This window comes from Leptonotus elevatus, chromosome 10 (assembly GCF_054856555.1).
Source record: "Leptonotus elevatus isolate MCC_2025b chromosome 10, RoL_Lele_1.0, whole genome shotgun sequence".
In the NCBI taxonomy this organism is placed as follows: Eukaryota; Metazoa; Chordata; class Actinopteri; order Syngnathiformes; family Syngnathidae; genus Leptonotus; species Leptonotus elevatus.
In genome coordinates this window covers 21,471,110-21,493,139 of record NC_141248.1, presented here as the reverse complement: position 1 = coordinate 21,493,139, position 22,030 = coordinate 21,471,110, and the positions used below count along the sequence as shown (strand labels likewise).

The 22,030-nt window shown below is 39.8% G+C and overlaps 1 protein-coding gene across 2 annotated transcripts; it reads left to right on the top strand.

Moving 5' to 3' along the window:
• Nucleotides 1–12,855: 12,855 nt before the first annotated feature.
• LOC147167597 (potassium voltage-gated channel subfamily A member 10) lies at nucleotides 12,856–17,554 on the top strand. 2 transcript variants are annotated; one of them, XM_086086712.1, is made up of 3 exons: nucleotides 12,856–12,992; nucleotides 14,459–14,564; nucleotides 15,291–17,554. In XM_086086712.1, exons 2-3 carry the CDS (start codon nucleotides 14,559–14,561, stop codon nucleotides 16,944–16,946), a joined length of 1,662 nt encoding a protein of 553 aa, XP_085942838.1. In that variant the 5' UTR covers nucleotides 12,856–12,992; nucleotides 14,459–14,558; the 3' UTR covers nucleotides 16,947–17,554. The 2 variants fall into 2 exon arrangements, with proteins under 2 accessions (XP_085942838.1, XP_085942839.1); XM_086086713.1 differs by having other exon boundaries at nucleotides 12,856–12,996.
• Nucleotides 17,555–22,030: the final 4,476 nt, after the last annotated feature.

Genomic DNA, 22,030 nt, shown 5'->3' with positions numbered 1-22,030 from the left:
CATCTTTTTTTCTATATTGTAATGTGTCATTTAAAAAAGATTTTAAAATAGCTCATATCAGTTGAGATGTACGAACTCAAACAGAAAAACAACTTTTTGCTACGAAGCCACCACAATTTGTCACAATTATTTTATACAGTGGTGCCTTGACTTCCTCTCGTTGAGGTGCCATTGTAGTATTTATTTTTATGAATACATTTTTATTTTACATTTTTCTTTTATATTGGATGGACCAAACAGTGAAGCACATTTATGTCAAATGACTTTGTATGTCTCGATTTCTATTTTTAATTGTAAAAAAAAAATACGTCAACCGGATTCGGTCACTTTTTTGTGCGTTATCCTACTAGATTCTCATGAGAACAGGAAAAAGGGGGCGCGGCTGTGTCGATGCATCATTTATGTACTTTTTAAATGGGACGACAACAAAAAGCATCTTTTTTTTACGCATGCTGACGCATTTGCTTGGAAAATATGTTTGACTTCATTTTGGCCCAACGACTCCGCTGTAGCAGGAACGACGTTGACTTCTATTTCTCATTTACCGATTATTGACGTGACATTGGTGTTTATAATTCACTTTGTAGGGAAATCTATGCATTGCTTTTCATACGAGATTATTCGACGGTGGTCACCAGGTTACACTTTGAACCAAATGTGATCGGCACAAACGCGCTTGCATCTGAAACAAACCTTGAAGCCAAAAAAAAGTTGCAATATTCTGCTGCGGGTTAGCTCAAAGTGGACTTTTTAGAATGTTGGGGAGGGGGGTGGGGGGGGGGGGGGGTTGTTTGACCTGCATGAAAATAAACACACACGTACACACACAAGTGAAACAAGGTGACCAATATGCAATATGTACGCATGTGTGTGTTCCAGAAGGAATGACTGTGACTTTCACACATTATTGTACAGTTGTACACCCCCTCTCCTTTCCCCCGGTATCATAATGTTGGATTTACACCGCACGGTTCAAGTGATATAAAATCACAATTGGGGATATGCGGCGTGGCAACGTCAATAATCCTCGCGGATTGTAGCAGCTGCGTCAACCTACGGAAACATTTGCCTTTTGAGTTGAAAATAACTCCCTTGAACCTCCAGCATCTCTCGCCGTACACGGGCCAACAGCAGGGTCTTTTTTTTCACTTTTGCTAACGTTTTAAATCCATCCCTGTTCTGTCGTACCAGTTAGCTCGTGCTAAGCTAGCTCGGAGGGTTTATCTCTTCCTTCCTAAGACGTTGATAACACTGCCGAGGTGGGCTTAACAGTTTAATATAATGCTCATCATAAGTTATTGAAATTAATTAGACAAAAAATATTTAGTTATTTTTTTGGATAATAATATGTTCTATGCAGCCCCACTCGTCTAAATACGGTATTCTGGTTAATATTACGTTAGTGGAATATGAGTTAAGCAGCAAAATCCAGCAGTTTTGATCAATATCAGAAGGCGGCCATTTTGACATCACGGTGATGTCATCTTCAGCCGACAGCAAGTGGCAAAATGGCTGCCCCTGAATGTTATTGTTGATGTTTTTTTCCAATTTTATTTTATTATGTGATTTGTGTATTCTTCTATGTTCAATAAATGTAAAAAAATAAATAAAATGTCTGCTCCTGAGATGGATTAAAAACAGCTGGATTTTACTTCATAATCAGAATGTTACGTTTAGATTAGCGAGGTCACGTATAACATTTAATTGTCTTTGTTTCATGAAGTCCGTAATTTACCGAGCGGCGAAGGCTTGCGCAGGTGTGCGCACGTAGCAAATGTCGTTTTTTTTCCTACAGGTTTCGTTCAAGGTTGCAAAATGTCGTCAAGACGTTTGCAAACAGTTTTAACTGTCACAAATAGTTTTTTAATGTCACAAGGAAATGTTGAACATGTTCTAAATTTGTTGGCGACAAAAAAACATGAGTTTGTGACCTTAAAAACTGCAAAAGTCTTTGCAACCTTTTGCAAACTTGAACGACCGAAAAAAAAGTCATTATAGTGGAATGGACCTGCAGTGTAAATCCCACCGAAGAGACCTGGAAGCTTCCACGGTGGATGACGGCTTTTCTTTCTATGAAATGATGAGATCGATGTACATACGAGCAAAAAGACAATATCTGCTGGCGGCATACGGACTCAGCAAGTACGTAGGATCTGCACTTTACAAGACAACAAGGACAATCTGTGGACCAGAGAACAACATTTAGTCTTTCTGACATGTTTGAGAACAAGGAAATATCAATAACAACAAAGCCAATCATAATAATAATAATGCAAGTGTTTTGTCTTTTCTCTGCATTTTTGCATGCCTTTCCGATAACCTGCTTTTCTCCCGGAAGGCTAATTTTAGCCCAAATCGATGAAAGGCCTCCTTTGCTGCTATTCTGGGTGCGTCTCTGCGTCTTTGTAGCCGCGGGGAGGCGTGCAGGACATGTTGAAAACGCCTCCCGGCGTCTTCAGCATCGAGTGCACGGTGCGCGCGCTCCCTGCAGCTTGGAAGTGAACACAGACTGCGCTATTTTTAGCCTATTGCTTCCAGATGGAGATAAGAAGGAGGAGGGGGGAGAAGGGAAGGAGACTTGAGGGGGAATCGATGTTGATGCAGTGCCAACATATCGACAGATATAAGTCCTATTCATTAAATGGTACGTCGCGTTAGCTGCCGTTTTAGGTTAGAAAGAAGTGTTTTCAGAAAAAAATGACATATTTTTGTTACCTGTGTACCCGTGAAAACAGATGCGGAGGGAAAACCTGACAATATGGCCGCGATGCGTGCAAAATGCTAATTTGTGGCCATGAAATACTGGTTTGTGGCTACAAAATGCTACAATGGAGACACTGCTGCCAATTCATTTAACAACAACAACAAGGAAATTAAGCTTTTTAACCTTAATAACACATTAGACTATATAGTACATTTACAATATTTAAAGGAGGTAACATATTTGTATTAATGTAATATTTATTACTTATATATATATTTACATATATTTTCAGAATTTGTTGTATTTTAAAACAGTAATAAGTCTTAACAACGTATTTTTGTCATTTTTATTTCACATAGAAATATCCTTCCTCGGGTGGCTGCCCGCCCCTTGCCCCAGCCTCTACGCGCCCCCTTGGGTGGGATCCTCGCCAAAACCATCACTTCAGAAAATATCCAAAATATTTATTGACACATTAACATTGCATCGTCAAAGAGAGCGAGCCATTTTTAGCACTTTAAATTTGGCCATCATTTGTAAAAAATAAATAAATAAATAGATAAATAAATTAAAAACCCTATGTGGAGTTTTATCAAGAGTTTTGATTTGCAAATAAATAAAAATGAAATGGACTAAATTTGGAAAGAGGATTGTTAGGGTTAGGGTTAGTTAGGGTTAGGGTTAGTTAGGTTTTTGAAAAGGGGTTAACTCCCGGGTATCTCCCGCCTCATCATTTTGACTGGACGGTTGTCACGATACCGAGGGCAAGGCACTGGCCGGCGCTCGTCATTCTGCAACTCTTCAGCTATGTCTCTCACTCCGATCTGAAAAAAAGAACTTACAAAACCATTATCTGTTTTCTGTTGCGCCAGGTAAGACTTAAACGAGATTCCAAGCCGGTTATGGTTAGGGTTAGGGTTAGAGCAGGGTTTGTACCAAATACGGTTAGGGTTAGGTGAGTTTGTACCAAATACGTCATTGGTTGAGGTTAGGATTAGTAATTTGAACACCATACTTGAGACAGTTTGGGGTTAAGGTTAGGGTTTTAGGGTTAGGTTTAGGGTTAGGTTTAGGGTTAGGTTTAGGGTTAGGGTTAGTTAGGGTTAGGGTTAGTTAGGGTTTAGGGTTAGTTAGGGTTAGGGTTGTTTGAAACCCTAATTTAGGGTTAAGGGTTAAGGTTAGGGATGGGTTAGGGTTAAGGTTAGGGTTAGGGTTGTTTGAAACCCTAATTTAGGGTTAGGGTTAGGATTAGGGTTTAGGGTTAGGGTTTAGGGTTAGTTAGGTTTAGGGTTAGGGTTTGAAACCCTAATTTAGGGTTAAGGGTTAGGGTTAATTAGGGTTAGGGTTAGGGTTGTTTGAAACCCTAATTTAGGGTTAGGGATGGGTTAGGGATGGGTTAGGGTTAAGGTTAGGGATGGGTTAAGGGTTAGTGTTAGGGTTAATGTTAGGGTTAGGGTTGTTTGAAACCCTAATTTAGGGTTAGGGGTTAGGGTTTAGGGTTAGTTAGGGTTAAGGGTTAGGGTTGTTTGAAACCCTAATTTAGGGTTAGGGTTAAGGGTTAGGGTTAATTAGGGTTAGGGTTAGTTAGGGTTTAGGGTTAGTTAGGGTTAGGGTTAGAGTTGTTTGAAACCCTAATTTAGGGTTAGGGTTAGGTTAGGGATGGGTTAGGGTTAAGGTTAGGGTTAGGGATGGGTTAGGGTTAAGGGTTAGTGTTAGGGTTAAGGTTAGGGTTTAGGGTTAGGTTTGTTTGAAACCCTAGTTTAGGGTTAAGGTTAGGGTTAAGGTTCAGGGTTAGGGTTGTTTGAAACCCTAATTTAGGGTTAGTGTTAGGGTTAGGGTTAGGGTTGTTTGAAACCCTAATTTAGGGTTAGGGTTTAGGGTTAGTGTTAGGGTTAGTTAGGGTTAGGGTTTAGGGTTAGGGATAATTAGGGTTAGGGTTAACTAGGGTTAGGGTTAGTTAGGGTTAGGGTTAATTAGGGTTAGTTAGGGTTAGGGTTCATTAGGGTTAGGGCTAGTTAGGGTTTAGGGTTAGTTAGGGTTAGGGTTAATTAGGGTTAGTTAGGGTTAATTAGGGTTAGGGTTAGTTAGGGTTAAGGGTTAGGTTTAGGGTTTAGGCTTAGGGTTAATTAGGGTTTAGGGTTAGTTAGGGTTTAGGGTTAGGGTTGTTTGAAACCCTAATTTAGGGTTTAGGGTTAGGGTTCATTAGGGTTAGGGTTAGTTAGGGTTAAGGTTAGCTAGGGTTTAGGGTTAGGGTTAGGGTTAGAGTTGTTTGAAACCCTAATTTAGGGTTAGGGATGGGTTAGGGGTTAGGGTTAAGGGTTAAGGTTAGGGTAAGGGATGGGTTAGGGTTAAGGGTTAGTGTTAGGGTTAAGGTTAGGGTTTAGGGTTAGGGTTGTTTGAAACCCTAATTTAGGGTTAGGGTTTAGGGTTAAGGTTAGGGTTAGGGTTTAGGGTTAGGGTTAGGGTTGTTTGAAACCCTAATTTAGGGTTAGTGTTAGGGTTAAGGTTAGGGTTTAGGGTTAGGGTTGTTTGAAACCCTAATTTAGGGTTAGGGTTAAGGGTTAAGGTTTAGGGTTAGGGTTAGGGTTTAGGGTTAGGGTTAATTAGGGTTAGGGTTAGGTTTAGTTAGGGTTAGGGTTAGGGTTAGGGTTGATGAATGAATGATGATATTCTTAATGTATTATACATTTCATGATTTTTGTGAAATTTTAATGTAACATTTCAAAAACAATATTATTGATTGTTAATATCATGTTATTACTACAAAAAGAAAATGTTAACATTTTACAAATCTGGGGTGAAAACATCGCCAGTTGTCTCAAGTTTTAACTGTTGTAAAGGCAAAATTAAAAGTAAAAAGTCAATTGTGCAGTGGGAAACACCAGCGCCCTCTCGGGTTGTCAACTAGAACGTAAGTGGTCTGGCTACTAAATGAACAGCTGATGTTTTGGGCAGATGGCTCGAATGTCAAACGTGAGCTTTTTTTTTTTTTTTGCACCGTATGCAGTGATTGCTATGATAACATTTCAGAGAAGAACTGGATTGATCCATTCACATTCTATATAGCAGAGGGTGGTAACTTAGTTTGGCCTTGGGCCAATTTTTTTCCCTAATGATTCTATCTTAAACCGAAATTTCATTTTCATCAGAAAACATACTAAAAAAATATCATTATCAGTAGGGATGAGACAATATTGAAAACTCACAGTTTGGTTTTATGGCTGTATAACCAGCACCCGATTGCATAATGCAAAACCGAGCGACATTATATACGAATTATACTACTATTTTGTACTGAAACAAGACCATGGTGATAATGAAGCATTTTAATAGACGTCAAAAAATCATTTTAACTATTTCTATTAGTGTCACACCGCGGTGAGGTTGTCTTGTCATTTCCTGTTTTATTTTGAAAATTCTGACTCCTTTCGTTTCAGGTCACTTGCCCTTCCTCGTGTGGTGTCAGTGTCAACCCTGATTCCTGATTGTGTCCACCTGTTTCCCATTACCCTCATGTGTTAAATAGTCTGCGTCTCCCCTGTCTTGTGCCTCAGTGTTTTCGTCAGAGCCACTCAAGCCAGTCATAGTCCTCATCCTTGTTGTCATGCATCTCGTCATAACTTTTGGTAGCCACAGTATGGTTTTGTTTAGGAATTATATTGTTTTGTTTGTAGTTTAGACATCCTCCCTTTTTGGAGCGCCTTTAGTTAACTTTTAATAGCCTTTGTTTTTTCCCTCTGAATGAGGAGTTTTTTTTGTTTAATAAATATTTGCCTTGGCCTCAAACCCCTATCTCTGCGTCTGAGTCCTAAAACTGCCACGTTGTGTCAATTAGTTTAAATCTTTTTTCCACTTTTGCTAACAAGAGTATGAAAACCTATATATTGCAAATTTAGAACTGATATAAAATTTGTGATTAATCGTTAGTTAACAAGTGAAGTCATGTGATTAATTACAATTTTAAAAAATTATAAAAAATAAGGGCCGTTTAATCGTAATTAATCGCTTGATAATTTTATATCTGTTATAAATGTACAATAAAAAATATAGGTTTTCATAAAAAAATTTAATGAAATAAAAAAATGTTAAACTAATAGAAATAATTCACATGAATTTTTGACATCTATAGTCGTCAATGGCAGTAAATGAGTTAATAGTGTGAATACTGTGACATCCCTAATTAAAAGTTTTGATTTTTTTTCCCCTTCAATGTCATCTGGCGGGCCAGATATAATTAAGGGCGGGCCAATTTTTGGCCGCATGTTGCCCACCACTGCTATAGAGCGTCTGTGGATTCGAACTTAAGAACTTGTAGGCAGCCATGCTAACCCCAAGCCCACCATGCTGTGCTGCCCTATCAGCACTGAAGCTCCACCAACCAATTTTTGCTCTTAAAAGGATTAACAAGAAAACAAGCTGCATTTTCTCTAATCTCGTTCCGCATTTCCAGAAACAAGAAGAGTTCACACGGGGGATCAATACGCCGCGTCGTCCCTTCGAGGGTGACCCACGGGGAAAGTTGAGGTCAGCCGTCCGAAATCCTCTTTGATGCTGAACACGTCGGTGAGAGCGACAATGGTTATCAGGAGTGGCTAAGCGTGTTGATGTTGTCGCATCGGCCTTGTGACCCCACGGCGACCTCAATCTCTCTCAATGAGGGGGGGGGGGGGGGAGCACAACACAAACGGATGCCCTCCCGCACCTCCTTTGTGTGGCGAATCCTCGATATGATTGAACTTTGACACCATTTTCTGCCTTCATTAGATGGCGTACGCCAGCGATTCAAAAAGTGTTGTATAAGCACCACTAGTGGAAATCGGCTCCCTCTAGTGGTACGCCAAAAATCACTGAATAAAATGCTCAAACTGTGCATGTTACACTGGCTTAAAGTTTATTTCAATAAATTTGAAAATACATTTCAATTTCATCTTTTCGCCACCGTATTCCCTGTTGATACGTAAAGTTGCTGTCAGGGTCTTATTTTTTGGAAAGAGGGTGCAACTGAGTCCGTTTTGGAGAAGTCGTGTCTGTGACGTCTAAAAAATGTTTTCACCAGGATATTTGCGCTGAGAACAATTGTTGAGTTCTTTTCTTGCATGTGGACGGCTCCAAAAAGATGATTCGGAGTGACGATAAACACGTTTCCGAACAAGACGCCGAGTGTGAGGCTTGTCAGTTTGACTCCCGCATGGGTCACCTTTTGTTACAGCTGCAATTTCAAACGCTTTTTATGGCTTTCGTCTGAGTGACTTTCATGCTCAATAGCAATTTTGGCGGGGAAATAAAATCCCATAAACTTTTCCCTTATAACCCTTATTAATATTTTTACTGGTTGTTCCTATTTTATGAGCATGTTTTGAGTGGTTAGCACTTCTGCCTCACAGTTCTAAAGTTCTGGGTTTGATTCTCGGTCCAGTCTTGCTGTGCCAATGTCAGCACACTCGTGACCAGCGCTGTAAATCAATCAATCAATCAATCAATCAATATATATAATAAAAAAAGATGGATAGGCAAATAAAAAAATGAAAAAATAAGGTTACAATGTGTAATTTTTATGTAACATTTCGTCTCAATAAATATTATACAGAATTTAACCAGCATTTTTGTGGAAAACCATCATTTACATGACATATTGCAAAAATAAAAAATAAAATAATAATACTGACATTTACAAAACGTTTTCAAATTATTCAATAATTAATCTTTTTTAAACATTTTGTTACTGCAAAGAAATAAAAATAAATAGGAGGTTTTTCTTGATATTTTTGTTGACATTCAAGTCATTCGAACAGGGGTGTGTAGACTTTTTTTTTTTTAATCCACTGTATTTAGGTAAGCTATTTATATACCACATGGCTTTACTGCAGGAATATTTCATAAGAAAGATGTTGTTCCAGGCGTGCGCGTGCGTGTATTAGTGTCGGAGATTAGCATGGTGTGCATTGTGTGGGCTTTAAAGCTGCTCTCCTCAGATAAGAGCCCCACATCGGCGTTAAATGACAGGAAGCTCTCAAGTGCTAATAAGAATAATAACACAGCCATATAGTCTGTTTGCATTGTGCAAAAGATGGATGGCCTCGTCGAGCACAAATGTTATAATTATTTTTCAATGAAGTCGTCTTCAGTAAAAAAAAAAAAATAATAATTATTTTCATCCTTGCAGGGTTTTATAAAGTGACTGACTGCTGCCGGTTAAATGTGTCGAGTCAAATGGGCAATATAACACAATGTTTTAAATATTTAAATATGGTTAGAGTTTGTCAGTTTTTGTAAATGACTTTGAAAAAAAAGTTTAGTTTGAGTTTTTTTTTAAATATATGGACTATTTCTCAAGTGTAACATAAATGAAAAGCTCACAATAAGTATTTTGTAATAAATGATTTGCAGGAAAAACTGTTCCTTCCTTCTTCCACGCAGCCTTACAGATAATTCTGCTTAGTTATATAAACGCAAAAGGTAGTTCATATTTTACCTTGTTTACAAAAATTAGTTTATATTTTCTCCATTTTAGCTTTTGATATTTTTGAAACTCCAATAACTTTGGCGCTTCCTGCTTTAATAGTGCGCAATTGTTCTGCGAAACCACAATAAGAGGCTCACGGGACAGTCACAAACATCATAAAGGGATAAACAACACAATCAACAGAATTCATTATTATGAGTAATTATTTTCTATAATGTGTAAAGTCCGTACGGATCGGTGTTTTACTTGACGCACGAGCCTGCCGAGAAAATAGCTTTGTCGACGCGGAGTGTAACCAGGTGAGGCTCTAATGTCAGCAGCAGTGGGCGATGTTGAGGGTTTGATGGATGAAGCGCTGCGTTGAAGGACAGGCAGAGGAAGGGGACGTCTCCGTCGCCACTCTCGCGGGACACTGCGGCGGCGGCGGAGCTCATCTTTGAGCCATTCGCCACGCGCACGAATCGCTCGCCATGGATTCATCCCCGCTCCCGCCGTCTGGGTCGCCGCCTCGTCCATCTTGAACGGTCGTGTGAGCGACCTCCGTGTCAATGATTTGACCTGTATCGTGATACGGTTGTGATTGTGAGTTATGACCACGACTTTGGTGGTCGAAGAACACGGAAAATATGTTGCCACAGTTGAACGGGAAAAAGTAAATTTGATCTGTATCACGATACTCTTGCTATCTTCCTGAAATAATATCTTATTGTGAGTTATTTGGTGAATAGAATTCCAAAAAATTACTCTTCAAGTTAAACAAGCAACATGCCAGTATCAATAGTATCGCTATCCCGACAATTTTGACCTGTATCGGTGGTAATACAATTTGGAAAATATTATCCAAAATTCAAAACAGAAAAGCATCAATAGCAATTCTGTCCTGTATCACGATACATTTGATATTGTTGGCGTGATATTGCAATGCATGACTCATGACTGCTAATTTGATAGTCAAATAACAAAAAATATATATATTTTCAAAGTGGAGCACAAAAAGCACCAATATACAAAATATCACTGTCCAGATAATTTTGACCCGCATCACGATACGTTTGATATTGTTGCCGTGATATTGCAATGCTGTGAGTCACGACTGCTAATTTGATGGTCATATAACAACAGATGTTGTCAAAGTGGAGCACAAAAAGCACCAATATCTAAAATATTGCTGTCCAGGCAATTTTGACCTGTATCATGATACGGTTGGTATCATAGAGAAATCGTGTTCAAATATTGCATTGTGTGTTAAGAACACTTGTGTGGTGGCCAAACAATATGGAAAATTACCCCTCAAAAGTAAAGAGCCAAATAACAATAGCATTGACATTTTTAACCTGTATCATTATACCTTCGATATCATCGGCAGAATATCGCAATGCTATCATGTTTTGAGTCATGACAGCTAGTTTGGAGGTCAAATAACTTCCAGGAGTAGAACAAGGAAATCACCAATATCAATGCCCGTACGATGTTGACCTGTATCGTGATACTCTTAATGTAAACATTTGTCAAATGGACTTTGTTGGCAAAAGTATGGCTAGCAAATATTATTTCAAACAAATGGAAAATTCCTCTTAGCTAGCATATGCACATGCATGACCTCTCATAACCTTGTATTGCACTTGAGCCCCCCCCCCCCCAAAACACACACATGCATACTTTGTGAAGTTTACACTCATGGCTGCACATAATGACCCCCCCCCCCCCCCCCCCCCCCCGGAGACAACGGCCTAATATGATGGATGGCAAACTCTCCACTGTAAAGACTTAAGAAGAATTTGGGGGGGGGGGGGGGGGGAGTCGACCTTGACGCGCACTGTGCAGGCTGCAGTGGTGCCGCTCTCGCCGCAGTGTGACAGGAAGAGGGGCGACCTGCAGCAACCGGCGCGCATAAGCACTGTGCTTTCAAGTGGGTAACATTAGAATCGCAGCCACGGCTGCCAAGTTGGCTCCCCGACTGGCAAAATGTCAACAAAGAACTTTTGGTGGGAAGCTTTCAAGGTCATGAACGGAGTAACGTCGTTCAATTTTAAGATAAACAATAATGAATAAAGTAGAGGCGGATCCGTCTTGTAAACTTAAAAAAGATATTGGAAGAAATGAATGAAATGAATCCAAATGTCTCTTATGTAATACTGTAAAAAGATGATGTCCAGGTGTTTTCAAAGTTATCAACTAAAATGAATCGATGACAACATATGTGTAATCTTCCTTGTTTCTGCTCATACCAGGACGTTTTTTTGGATGGACAGATTTTTGGCAGCTGCAGATATTTTCAGTATGCACACAAAATAAAATTTAATTATTTTAGGTAAAAAATGACAAATCTTGGAAAAATGCTTGTACCCACTATTAAAAAAATATATACTTTAGTTTTATTTACATCTATTGTAGTTTATTTACGTACTTGATTTTAGGACTTTATGGGGACATAAAATGTTTAATAATTTTTTTTAAATTATTGATACAATTGTGATTTTAATTCGACCCTGGGGATGATATTTTCTATTTATTTAAATTTAATTTAATTTTGAGATTATTTTAAGATATTGTTTTTCATGTTTGTTTGTTTTTTAAGTCGGAAAATTTCTATACCCAGTAAGCTTTGAAATGATTACTTTCTTCCCTGCCTGGGCTGGACTGGCACAAATAAAACGGCCCTGGCATTTGACAAGCCCGCCGGCCATGCCCAGCCCGGCGGCCTTGGCTCTGACTCCTGACCAACACATGGTTCTGACACTGATATTGACTGATGTTGGTTCAGTTTGCTGTCTACATCCAAAATGGATTAATGAACTCGCCATCTAAATTGTGCGCCACTCTCTTGGGGTAAAAATGGTCGCAGGCCCACGGGGCGTCTGCCCTGTATGCCAGATGGCCAATCCAATTCCTTCCTTCTTTCCTTCCTTTCTACTTAATAAGTCTACTTATTAAATAAATAAATAAATAAAAAAAACATTTAAAAAAATGTATTTATTCATTTCGATTTGATACAATTTAAACGTTTTTTCGTTTTCAATTTTTTCAATTTTTTGGTGGGCAGGTTGATTGTTTTTCTTCTTCTTCTTCTTCTTATGACATTTGAGCCCTGTTATAGGCACCAAAAGTCACCTTGGAGTCCACTTACGAGTGTCGATTGTACATCGATAGACTCCTACTTGCTCCGAATCCATACCTCACACATTCGGCAAGGTCAATGCAGGAGTTGTTTTCCCCCTAAATAGAGGTGGCACCTGTTTACCCGCACTCAGGTGAGGTTGTTTTCTCAATCATGTGAAATCAAAGGAAGAAAAAAAAAAAAAACTCCATCGTCCTTTGAAGCGCTTTTACCTCGCGTGACACGGACAGATGTGCGCAGCTGCAGGTGCTCTGTCAGGTATTGCCCTGTATTACAATGCAGTCTAATCCTCAAGGTGACGCTGGATTGGATGATTGTAGCATGTGTTATTCTGAAGGACAAAAAGAAAAGTGGCGTGGGGGTCGGGGGGGGGGGGGGCAGGGTGGGGGGGGCTTCCTTCACACCACGTCAGGCGCTAAATCTCCTATCACTGATGGGAGGGGGGGGGGGGGGGGAGAATTCAGGTGAGCTTCCCCCTCGCCATCCCATCCCATCGCATTTAAAACCTTGCACTCGTGTGGGCGTGCGTGTGTGTGTGTGTGTGTGTGCATTGTTTTGCATTTGTGCGCATGTGGCAGCTCTCATTTCCGATCAGGTGTTCAATTACCCAATGGGAGCTTTGATAGGGACAATCTGAGTGGGAGTGCGGCTGAGGCAGGAGGGTAGAAGGCGAATAGGAAGAAGTGGAGGGCACTCCTGGCGAGCCGGTAGGTGAGCGAGTAATCCTTTACGATTGTTTTCGTTTGTTTGCATGTTGCCGGAGGTGATGCTGTCATTGTTCAATGTCAGCTGACTGGAAGATGCAAAGTTTTGTTTTTTTTTTTTTTTTCTGCTGACATTGCACAATCGGTATTCGGTCTCACTGCTGAACGTTTGGTGTGGTGGTGCAATGCAAAAAAAAAAAGATAAGATAGAGCGTTGAGGTACGCAGCCAGAAAGTCCTATGGAGGACTCGTGGGATCGAGAACAATAGAGTGATCAGTCAAGGTTGAATCCGGACAACTGGACTCGAGTTCGAGTCAATGCAACCTTTGTAGATTAGCATGACTTGGATGACTCTTACCTGCTTTGGTCTATTCCAGGGCCAATAAAGTATACCATTATTAGTTCTATGAATAGACTTTGCAAACAATGTCGTATGTATATGTACCCATCCATCCAATTTCTAAACATTTACCTGTGAGGCTCATTATTATGTTGTGTTTTTGGTGTGTCGTTTACACTGTCATTGTAATTTGCTCGTAACTGTCGCAATCCACGATTGCAATTTATATATATAATTATATATTAATATTTAGATGTATTTATATTCATAATATTTATGTTATTTTAATATAAATTCTAATATATATAAAGTGTGTTTATTTTAATTATTTTATCATTTAATTTTTAGCTATTTTATTGATGTTGATATTTTTGTTTTCTTTTTTTATATATGTTTATCTATAGGTGCTTTTTATATCAAGTGCTTCAATATTTTATGACGTATTATACTATTATTTTGTGTCCTCAATTGTAACTGTTTCGATTATTATTATTACTATTATCATTATTCACATTTTGTAATACTCCTAAAAACTTGAAAATCACAAATAAGTGTCGTCAAATTGCATCATGTTCAAGTTTTATTACAGAGCAAAGAATCAATAAAGATACGCAAAAAAAAAAGAAAAAAAAGGGGGTTGGGGTTAAGAAGAGCAATTTAGTGTTTTGAATATTCTTAAAGTATGTCCTAATCCTATGCTTTCGGCGATGGTATAAATGCTGAGCAGCATTAAGCGTTTGTCAAGAAGAGATGAAGAAAAATTTTGAAAAACAGCATAAATAAATAAATATATTACAGGGGGGAAAATATGCTAAATAATAATAAAAGTGTATTAAAAACAAATGAAGTCGGTAAAGTGTAACCTTTTTTATGGCAATTTTTGTCACTGGATTTCAGGCGCAGGTGTACCTAATTAACTACCTGATCAGCGCACGCACACACGCACACACACATTCATTCAGTGTAAGCAGTTTGCTGGGCAAACATGCCGATGTTTCACTTCCGTCATGATCTCAAGTCGGAACGTTGCGGGGTATCAGATGGCCAGTTGTGTGCTGATGTTAACAAAAACGGACCAAAAAAACATTTAACGCAGCAGGGTTGCTTTTTGCTCTTCCGTCCGTTCAGGTTACGGAGAGGACTGAAACTGCCTGGATGCCAGCCAGCAGGGCCGAGGTCCACGCCGGACCCCCTCCTGCATTCCTGACAGCTGAGGAGACGGACAGCAATGGAGGTTTGCACAAATGTTTTAGTGAACAGGGACCGAAATAGCGAAAATCCCCAAAATGGAAAAAATGCAAAATTTCACAAGATGGCGGCAAAGCACTTCAAGTGTATCGCATAGCATCAGCGCCATGCGTCTAGCATGTACACAATTGTGAACCCATGTTACATAAATGACTGTATTTAGTCATTAATATTCAACACCAACAAACCACCTTGACATGAGGCATATTTAAACGGTAGCATCTTAATCAGAGGTGGCAAATCCAGGTCCAGAAAGTAAAAACCCTGCCACAGTTTGGATTTAGCCCCTGGTGCTAGCTAGCTAGCTCCCTAGCAGGTGAACCATGGGAGCAAGCTAGCTAGCTAGCTAGCACGACAACTGAAACAATTAACGATAAAGGCTAAGGCCAAACTGTGGTAGGGTTTTTACTTTGTGGACCTGGATTTGCCACCCCTAATCTTAATTCTCATCTTTATTTATTATCTCTTCTTTTGTCCTTGACACCAAATTCTAATGGCAAAGTAGAATACACAGGCTAATATTAGCATTGAAGGCAATAGCATACTTTCAGTTTCACGTTGTGCACAAGGTGCATTCAAAGACCACCAACAAAACAAGATATATCAAACCTAAATGAAAAAACACCATCAATAAATGAAACCCATGACAACTTAATTTCCCTCACAGGATAACTCAACAATTTGTCCATCTAATTCATATATTTCTATCGAGGTTCCTCTGGTTAACTTTGAAAACGTGGACGATGTGGGCATCAACTTGGGCGACCCCAGCGACTCTGGCTACCCGACGTCCCCCACGTCGGAGGCGCCGGATCCCGAGCCGTCGCCCCGCCGCCTGGCATCCCCGCGTCCGTCCCCGCGTCTGTCCCCTCGCTGGGGCCGCCGCGGGGGCGGATCTCCTTCCACGCCATCCAAAGCCACGTCCAGCAGCTGCAGCCTGATCTCTAATCTAAAGCTCCTGGTGAGCGGCGATTCGGGTTCCGAAGGCGTCTTCAGCAGGATGCCGAGGGACTGCTACGACAATGAAGACTTGTTTGAGAAGACCGGCGCGGAGGACCGAGACCAGAAGGTGGTCATCAATGTTTCGGGACTGATGTTCGAGACCCAGCTGAGCACCCTCAACCGCTTCCCGGAGACTCTACTGGGCAACCCCGCCAAACGAATTCGCCACTTCGACCCCATGAAGAACGAGTATTTCTTTGACCGAAACAGACCGTCCTTCGACGGGGTCCTGTACTTCTACCAGTCTGGCGGGAAAGTCCGCAGGCCGGCCAATGTCCCATTAGATGTCTTTGCCAGTGAGATCGTTTTCTATCAACTGGGCCACGAGGCCATGGAGCAGTTCCGCGAAGACGAAGGGTTCATCAACGAGCCCGAGGTCCTGTTGCCCACCAATGAGCTCCAAAGACAGTTCTGGCTCCTGTTCGAGTACCCCGAGAGCTCCAGTGCCGCCAAATCTGTTGCTCTAGTCTCGGTTTTCGTCATCGTCATTTCCATCTTTATCTTTTGTCTGGAAACTCTACCGGAGTTCAGGGAGGACGGTGATCTCACTCCCAGTTCGGATCCTGTCGGTAACGGGACCGGTTCAAGTCCTAACCCTGCCGCCAAAGACTTCATGGCCTACCTCAGAGACCCTTTCTTCATTATCGAGACCATTTGTATTATTTGGTTCTGCTTCGAGGCCGGCGTCCGCTTTGTCGTGTGTCCCAGTAAGAGCGACTTCTTCAACAACATCATGAACATCATCGACATCGTTTCCATCATCCCGTACTTCGTCACGCTGGGCACGGAGCTGGCGACCTCTCCCGACGACGACACCAATTCCAGCCAGAACACGTCGCTCGCCATCCTGAGGATCATCCGCCTGGTGAGAGTGTTCCGCATCTTCAAGCTGTCACGCCACTCCAAGGGACTCCAGATCCTGGGCCAGACCCTCAAGGCCAGCATGCGAGAGCTGGGCCTGCTTATCTTCTTCCTCTTCATCGGCGTCATCATCTTCTCCAGCGCCATCTTCTTCGCCGAAGTCGACGAGCCCCAGACGCAGTTCGTCAGCATCCCGGACGGATTCTGGTGGGCGGTGGTCACCATGACCACGGTGGGCTACGGCGACATGTGCCCCAGCACCATAGGCGGCAAGATGGTGGGCACGCTGTGCGCCATCGCCGGCGTGCTGACCATCGCGCTGCCCGTGCCGGTCATCGTGTCCAACTTCAATTACTTCTACCACCGCGAGACGGAGCAGGAGGAGAAGCAGATGATCGATGCCGCCACAGAGGCGCAGAAGAGCTCGCTGGCCGAGAAGTACGGCAGCGCGGTGTCGCTTGACAAAAGCACCTGGAATGTCGAGAAAAATGGCTTCCGCTCGTAGAACAGTATTTTCTTCAGCCGTTTTTGTACTGCTGCAGCATGATGACGGTATTTAGCTTTTTCTCAAGTTGTCTTCTTTTTGGACAAAGTGAAATATTCACAACTGGGCTCAAGAGGAACCTTTTAACAAGTGCAATTTCCATCCACCCATTTTAAATAGCGCTGGGATATTTGAACGGGATTGGGCCCAACTGCGATTAACGCAAAAACACAAACCTTAACTTATCGTCTCACAATATGTGTCAATAATCATTCCAAAAGATGTACGCTATAAAATGAACCGACAGTCATTGCTTTCTGTAAGCGTAAAAAGCAGGATTGGAGAGGATGGCGTTAAATAATTTTCAACAAAAACTAGGCTGTGCTGAAATATTTCCTGTTTTTTGTTGTTCTTCTTCAAAATTTAGTCTCAAAGTAAGTAGTGTGCTGCCATCTTGCGGTCAACAATGGAATTACATCCCAAATAAACTAGCAGCAGAACAAAATAAGAGTTCTTGCCTGTACAAAAAAAATCCGCACAATAGCAGGAACGTGAATCCGGAACCCGAGAGAGGTTGTATATTTAATATTTTACAATTCGATAAATTCAAAGCTCTTTTGAATACAAAATGGTGCGACTCATGAAACTCACTTTTTTTCTCTTCCTCTAGGGTTAACATTTTAGTAAGCAGCTTGCATGTATGTTGAGAGAGAGAAGGTTTTTCTTCTCTCTCTCAACATGAGGGATCAAGAACTATTTGGTATTTTAAATAATATTTAGGAATCACTTTTACAACAGTTATGTTACAGTTTGTGTATACACAATAAGGGAATGTTTCTGTATTTTGTGCATGGATTGATTTGGCATTTAAGGGGTCCAATTCTTGATTGACCATTTGGCTCACTATTTGGCAAGAACCAAAACATTAGGTGCATTTTGGAGCATTTGCAAATGTTGTAAAGGCATCATGTGCAGTATTATAGGTGTACCTAATGAAGTGTCCAGTGTCCTTGCAGCCTATCCTTGCGGCGACCTCTCCTCAGGCCCCTCCTCCATTACAAAAACAACAACAAAGGTTCATTACTTTCCACCTGGGATTCGACTCGACCATGTTCACCTGATCTATGAGACTTTCAAGGACGCGTGAGACATCTTTACTTGCAATTGTGATATATAGTTTGCACGTTGCGGAAAAGAAAAGCTGCAAAAATATCAATCAAATTCTATCGGAACTCGCATGCAAAATCCACATGAGATATTTTCTTGCCAACTGATCATATTTATGCTTTAGAAAACCTTCCGAGTACAAATGAATAGAGCTTGTCAGATGATTGCGCTGAATGTTAACCTCCATATACGCACTTTGTGAGGCTCTTTAATATGCAACATCATCCGCAAATGTGACATACTGTAAGATATATATATATATTTATGATGTAATAAGAAGGGGGGGAGACATTTCCCTTTTGCACACGTGAAAGCAATAAACAATGTATCACTTATACTGCATGGCATGCAGAAATCAGGCTCATACTAAAGTTTGACATAATGAATGTAGCTAATTATAAGGATTTTAACGGTCTCGTGATAATCAAGCGAGACCGTCAGATGCGCATGCAGCATTTCAATTAGGACAATGTGACCCCGTGACACGTTTAAGTGGACTTTCTATAGCAATGGGTGAGAATGTAGTCTTGCAATAAACGTCGTGTACGCAATAATGTTGCCACATACGCGTAGGGGGAACCCGGTTCGACCCCAGGAACACAGCAATAATTCCTTTGGGAGCCAATACCATCGTTTTTAGTGACTTGGCTACTTAGCACTTTATGTTAGGAAGAAGCACTGATTCTTATTAGGGTACCGATGAGCCAAACTGGAGTGGGCCAAAATCCTTTTTGCCATTTTGCCATTTTTGCAAGAGAGGACAAAAACATACACTGATGAATCGGGAAAGGTGCTGAGTGCAAAAACGGATGGCCCCCAATGTGTGAAAATTCAAACTAAACCATGACTTGGGCCAGGTTTCATCTGAAAGAGTCAGATGACTGTATTGATTGCTAAAAAAAAAAAAAGCAATTTCGCTAGTTTGTGCACTTGAAAATGACAAAAAATGGAGAGTGAGCACGCAGTTCTTAGTGGCTCTGTGCTAGCCAATGAATGAGTGAATGTCATGTTATTCATTATGTAAGGAGTGCCTTCCATTAAACATGTATGCTAACTGTGTGGAGTCTCCCGCTCATCATTTGGCTAAGAGCTAATATGTTCAAAAGATGCTAGCAGCTCACAGCTGACGCTACAACTGATTGGATTTCAACTTTTTCCTCGTGTCTTTAATGCTTTAGCTGATTTTTTTTTAATGTAATATGTAATTTTTTGTGGTTAATATTTTTAAACTTGAGATATTTCATCTAATATTTGGGTATTTTGATGAACATGTTTGCACTGTTTTCAATTTGCTTTTTTATTTTGTCATAACACTTTTGTAAAATTTCTAACATTTTCATTTTTCTTCTAAGATTTTCAGCTTGAATCCAATTTTCTCTTTTTTCTTGACGGCCGTTCCTTCTGACTCGTCTGAGTGGATGAATAATTTATAAAAGCATCCATTGCTGAGAACAAACGTGTCCGAGCATCAGGCACGCACACACACATGCAAACACATGCGCACACACACACACACACACACACACAGGTGACTCTCACAAGGTCAATGCTGATGCTGCTGTCATTTATAATTCATCAAGTATTACACCATAGGAATGAAGAGGAATCTATGCAAAGGTCAGCCTAAAATGTAGAACGGCAGTTTAACACCACAGTCAAAAAATAATTTCATGTTTTTGGGAGTTTTAGGTAATATTTTTGACAAATATTTTTCTTTATCTTTTTTAAATTAATTTTTTTAGCTATTAATGTTTTTTTTTATTTTGTCATAAAATTCTTGCTTTTCATGTTAATGTGTTTTTTTTGTCTAATGTAACTTTTATTGTATTATTTTATTTAAAATGTTTTTTTCTATTTTTATTATATTTGTGTGTTTTCATAATGGTTTTGGTGTATTTTTCATCCAATAATTTTGTATTTTACAAATATGTTTGCATTTTTAACATGATTTTTTTATTATTTTTTGAATTAATTTTAATATTTAGTTATTTTTGTTTTCTTATTGTTATTATTTTAATGTATACATTTTTTGTAGACAATTGTTCAAATGTGTGCCTAATATTTTGAATTATTTCCCAATTTTTTTGTGTGTTTTTAACATAATGTGTTTTCTTTAATATTTCAGTATTTTGTCTGATATTTAAAATTTAAAATTGTCTAATTTTCAACAATTTTTTTATATTTATGTTTTTGTTGTTGTTTTAAGTTTTTTATTATTTTAGTTAATTATTAGTTATAATTATTAGTTATTAATATTATATTAATTTAATTGTTTAACATTACCGTACATTTTACATGTACAGTAATGTTATTTGTTGAAATCAATATGTATTTTTCTCTTTAAATTTTTATTTTTTTTATCTAATAGTCTTCCAATTTTTACATTTAAAAAATGTTTTGAATAATAGTTTCCCTTTTTTTGTCTGATAAGTTTTTTGTATTTTTGTTGTATTGTTATCCATATTTCCAATATTCCATGACATATTTATATTACGCAGCATTTTTACACCACGGTCTAAAAATAGCACGGTCGCATGACTGGACAAGCCACGCCCCTCCTTGGAAACAAAAGGCGGGCAAGTCACAATTGAGCGTGTCGAATCCCTGCTTACTCAGCGCTGCATGTAAAACAGGGGTCAAAATTCAGCATTTGAGTTAAATATGTCGTCAAGATGCGCTGACGGATGGACTGACCTTGATGGCAACACGAGCAGCTTAGAGGTGGCGTATCTTATTGATCGCGGCGGACTCCTGCATGTCTATTCAGCACGCTGACTTTGCAGGGACGTGTTTTGCATTAGCTTTTGGAAAAAATGTGAATTACCTTAATAAAACTGCTTTAAAAAAAACTGTGCCATAAACTGAGTCGGTGAGATTTATTTTGAATAGTTAAAGGAAGGTTTCACAGAAAAAATATCATCCGATGAATTTGTGAATAGAGGAGCGCGGATTTAGTGTGCTGTGCGTATTTTATACGTAGTACAGATGACTGAAAAACACAAGGCGCCAAGACCCTTGTCGGGCCGGCATCATTTAGCTAGCAGCTAACATTAGGTGTCGACTCAGTTGCCGATTTGTCAAAAAAAGCTTTGGTAGCAACTGTGCCCTTCATTTTAACATTTTGTGCTCAGTGCAGGACTCAACCTGTTTGACCTCACTGTTAAAACCACTTTATGATTTATGAATACCTAACAGCACAGTAACAAAAAATAAAGGAAAAGTCCCCCCTTAAGTGATACTCAACAGTGATAAGCGTGATAACAGTGAATGTGGGTTTTGGTGTAAACAAATCAGACAACCGCTGACTCACTTTAGGTCAGATGATCTCATCGTAAACGGAGAGGGGCGGCAACTTTGGGACAAGTGGATGTGCTTCCTGGAAATCAGCCTGGAGGGACTTGTAGGGCAAAACAGGGCTTTGTTAACGGAGACACGCTATTATGACACACACTTTCTTTCTTTCTTTCTTTCTCTCTTTCCTTCCTCTCTCCTTCCCTTATTCCTTCTTTCTTTCAATAAACATAATTGCATGCATTAGAGCGTTTAATAAATGTTTACGTATCACATTTAGAATATTTGTTCACGTCAAACTATCGGGGTTATTTTTAAATTATGCAAGTAACGAACTGATTAGAAAAAGAGCAGAATGACAGTGAAGATGTCTTTATAACATGAAATGTTGAAAGAATTAACACATAACAGGTACTCTTTACTTTTGGCAGGCACATTTTTTTTTTTTATAAAAAGCCTTTTTAATTAAGAGGTTCATTAATTCATAATTATAATAATTCATAATTCATTCATTAACAGCTCATTTAACTGTCTATCCTTTCATGCCACGGAGCGAAGCAACTGGATGAATAGAATAAAAGAGAAATTGGGTCATCGAGTCGTGGCGTCCATAAAGCGAGTAAGTCAGGGCCAATCATGGAGCGCTT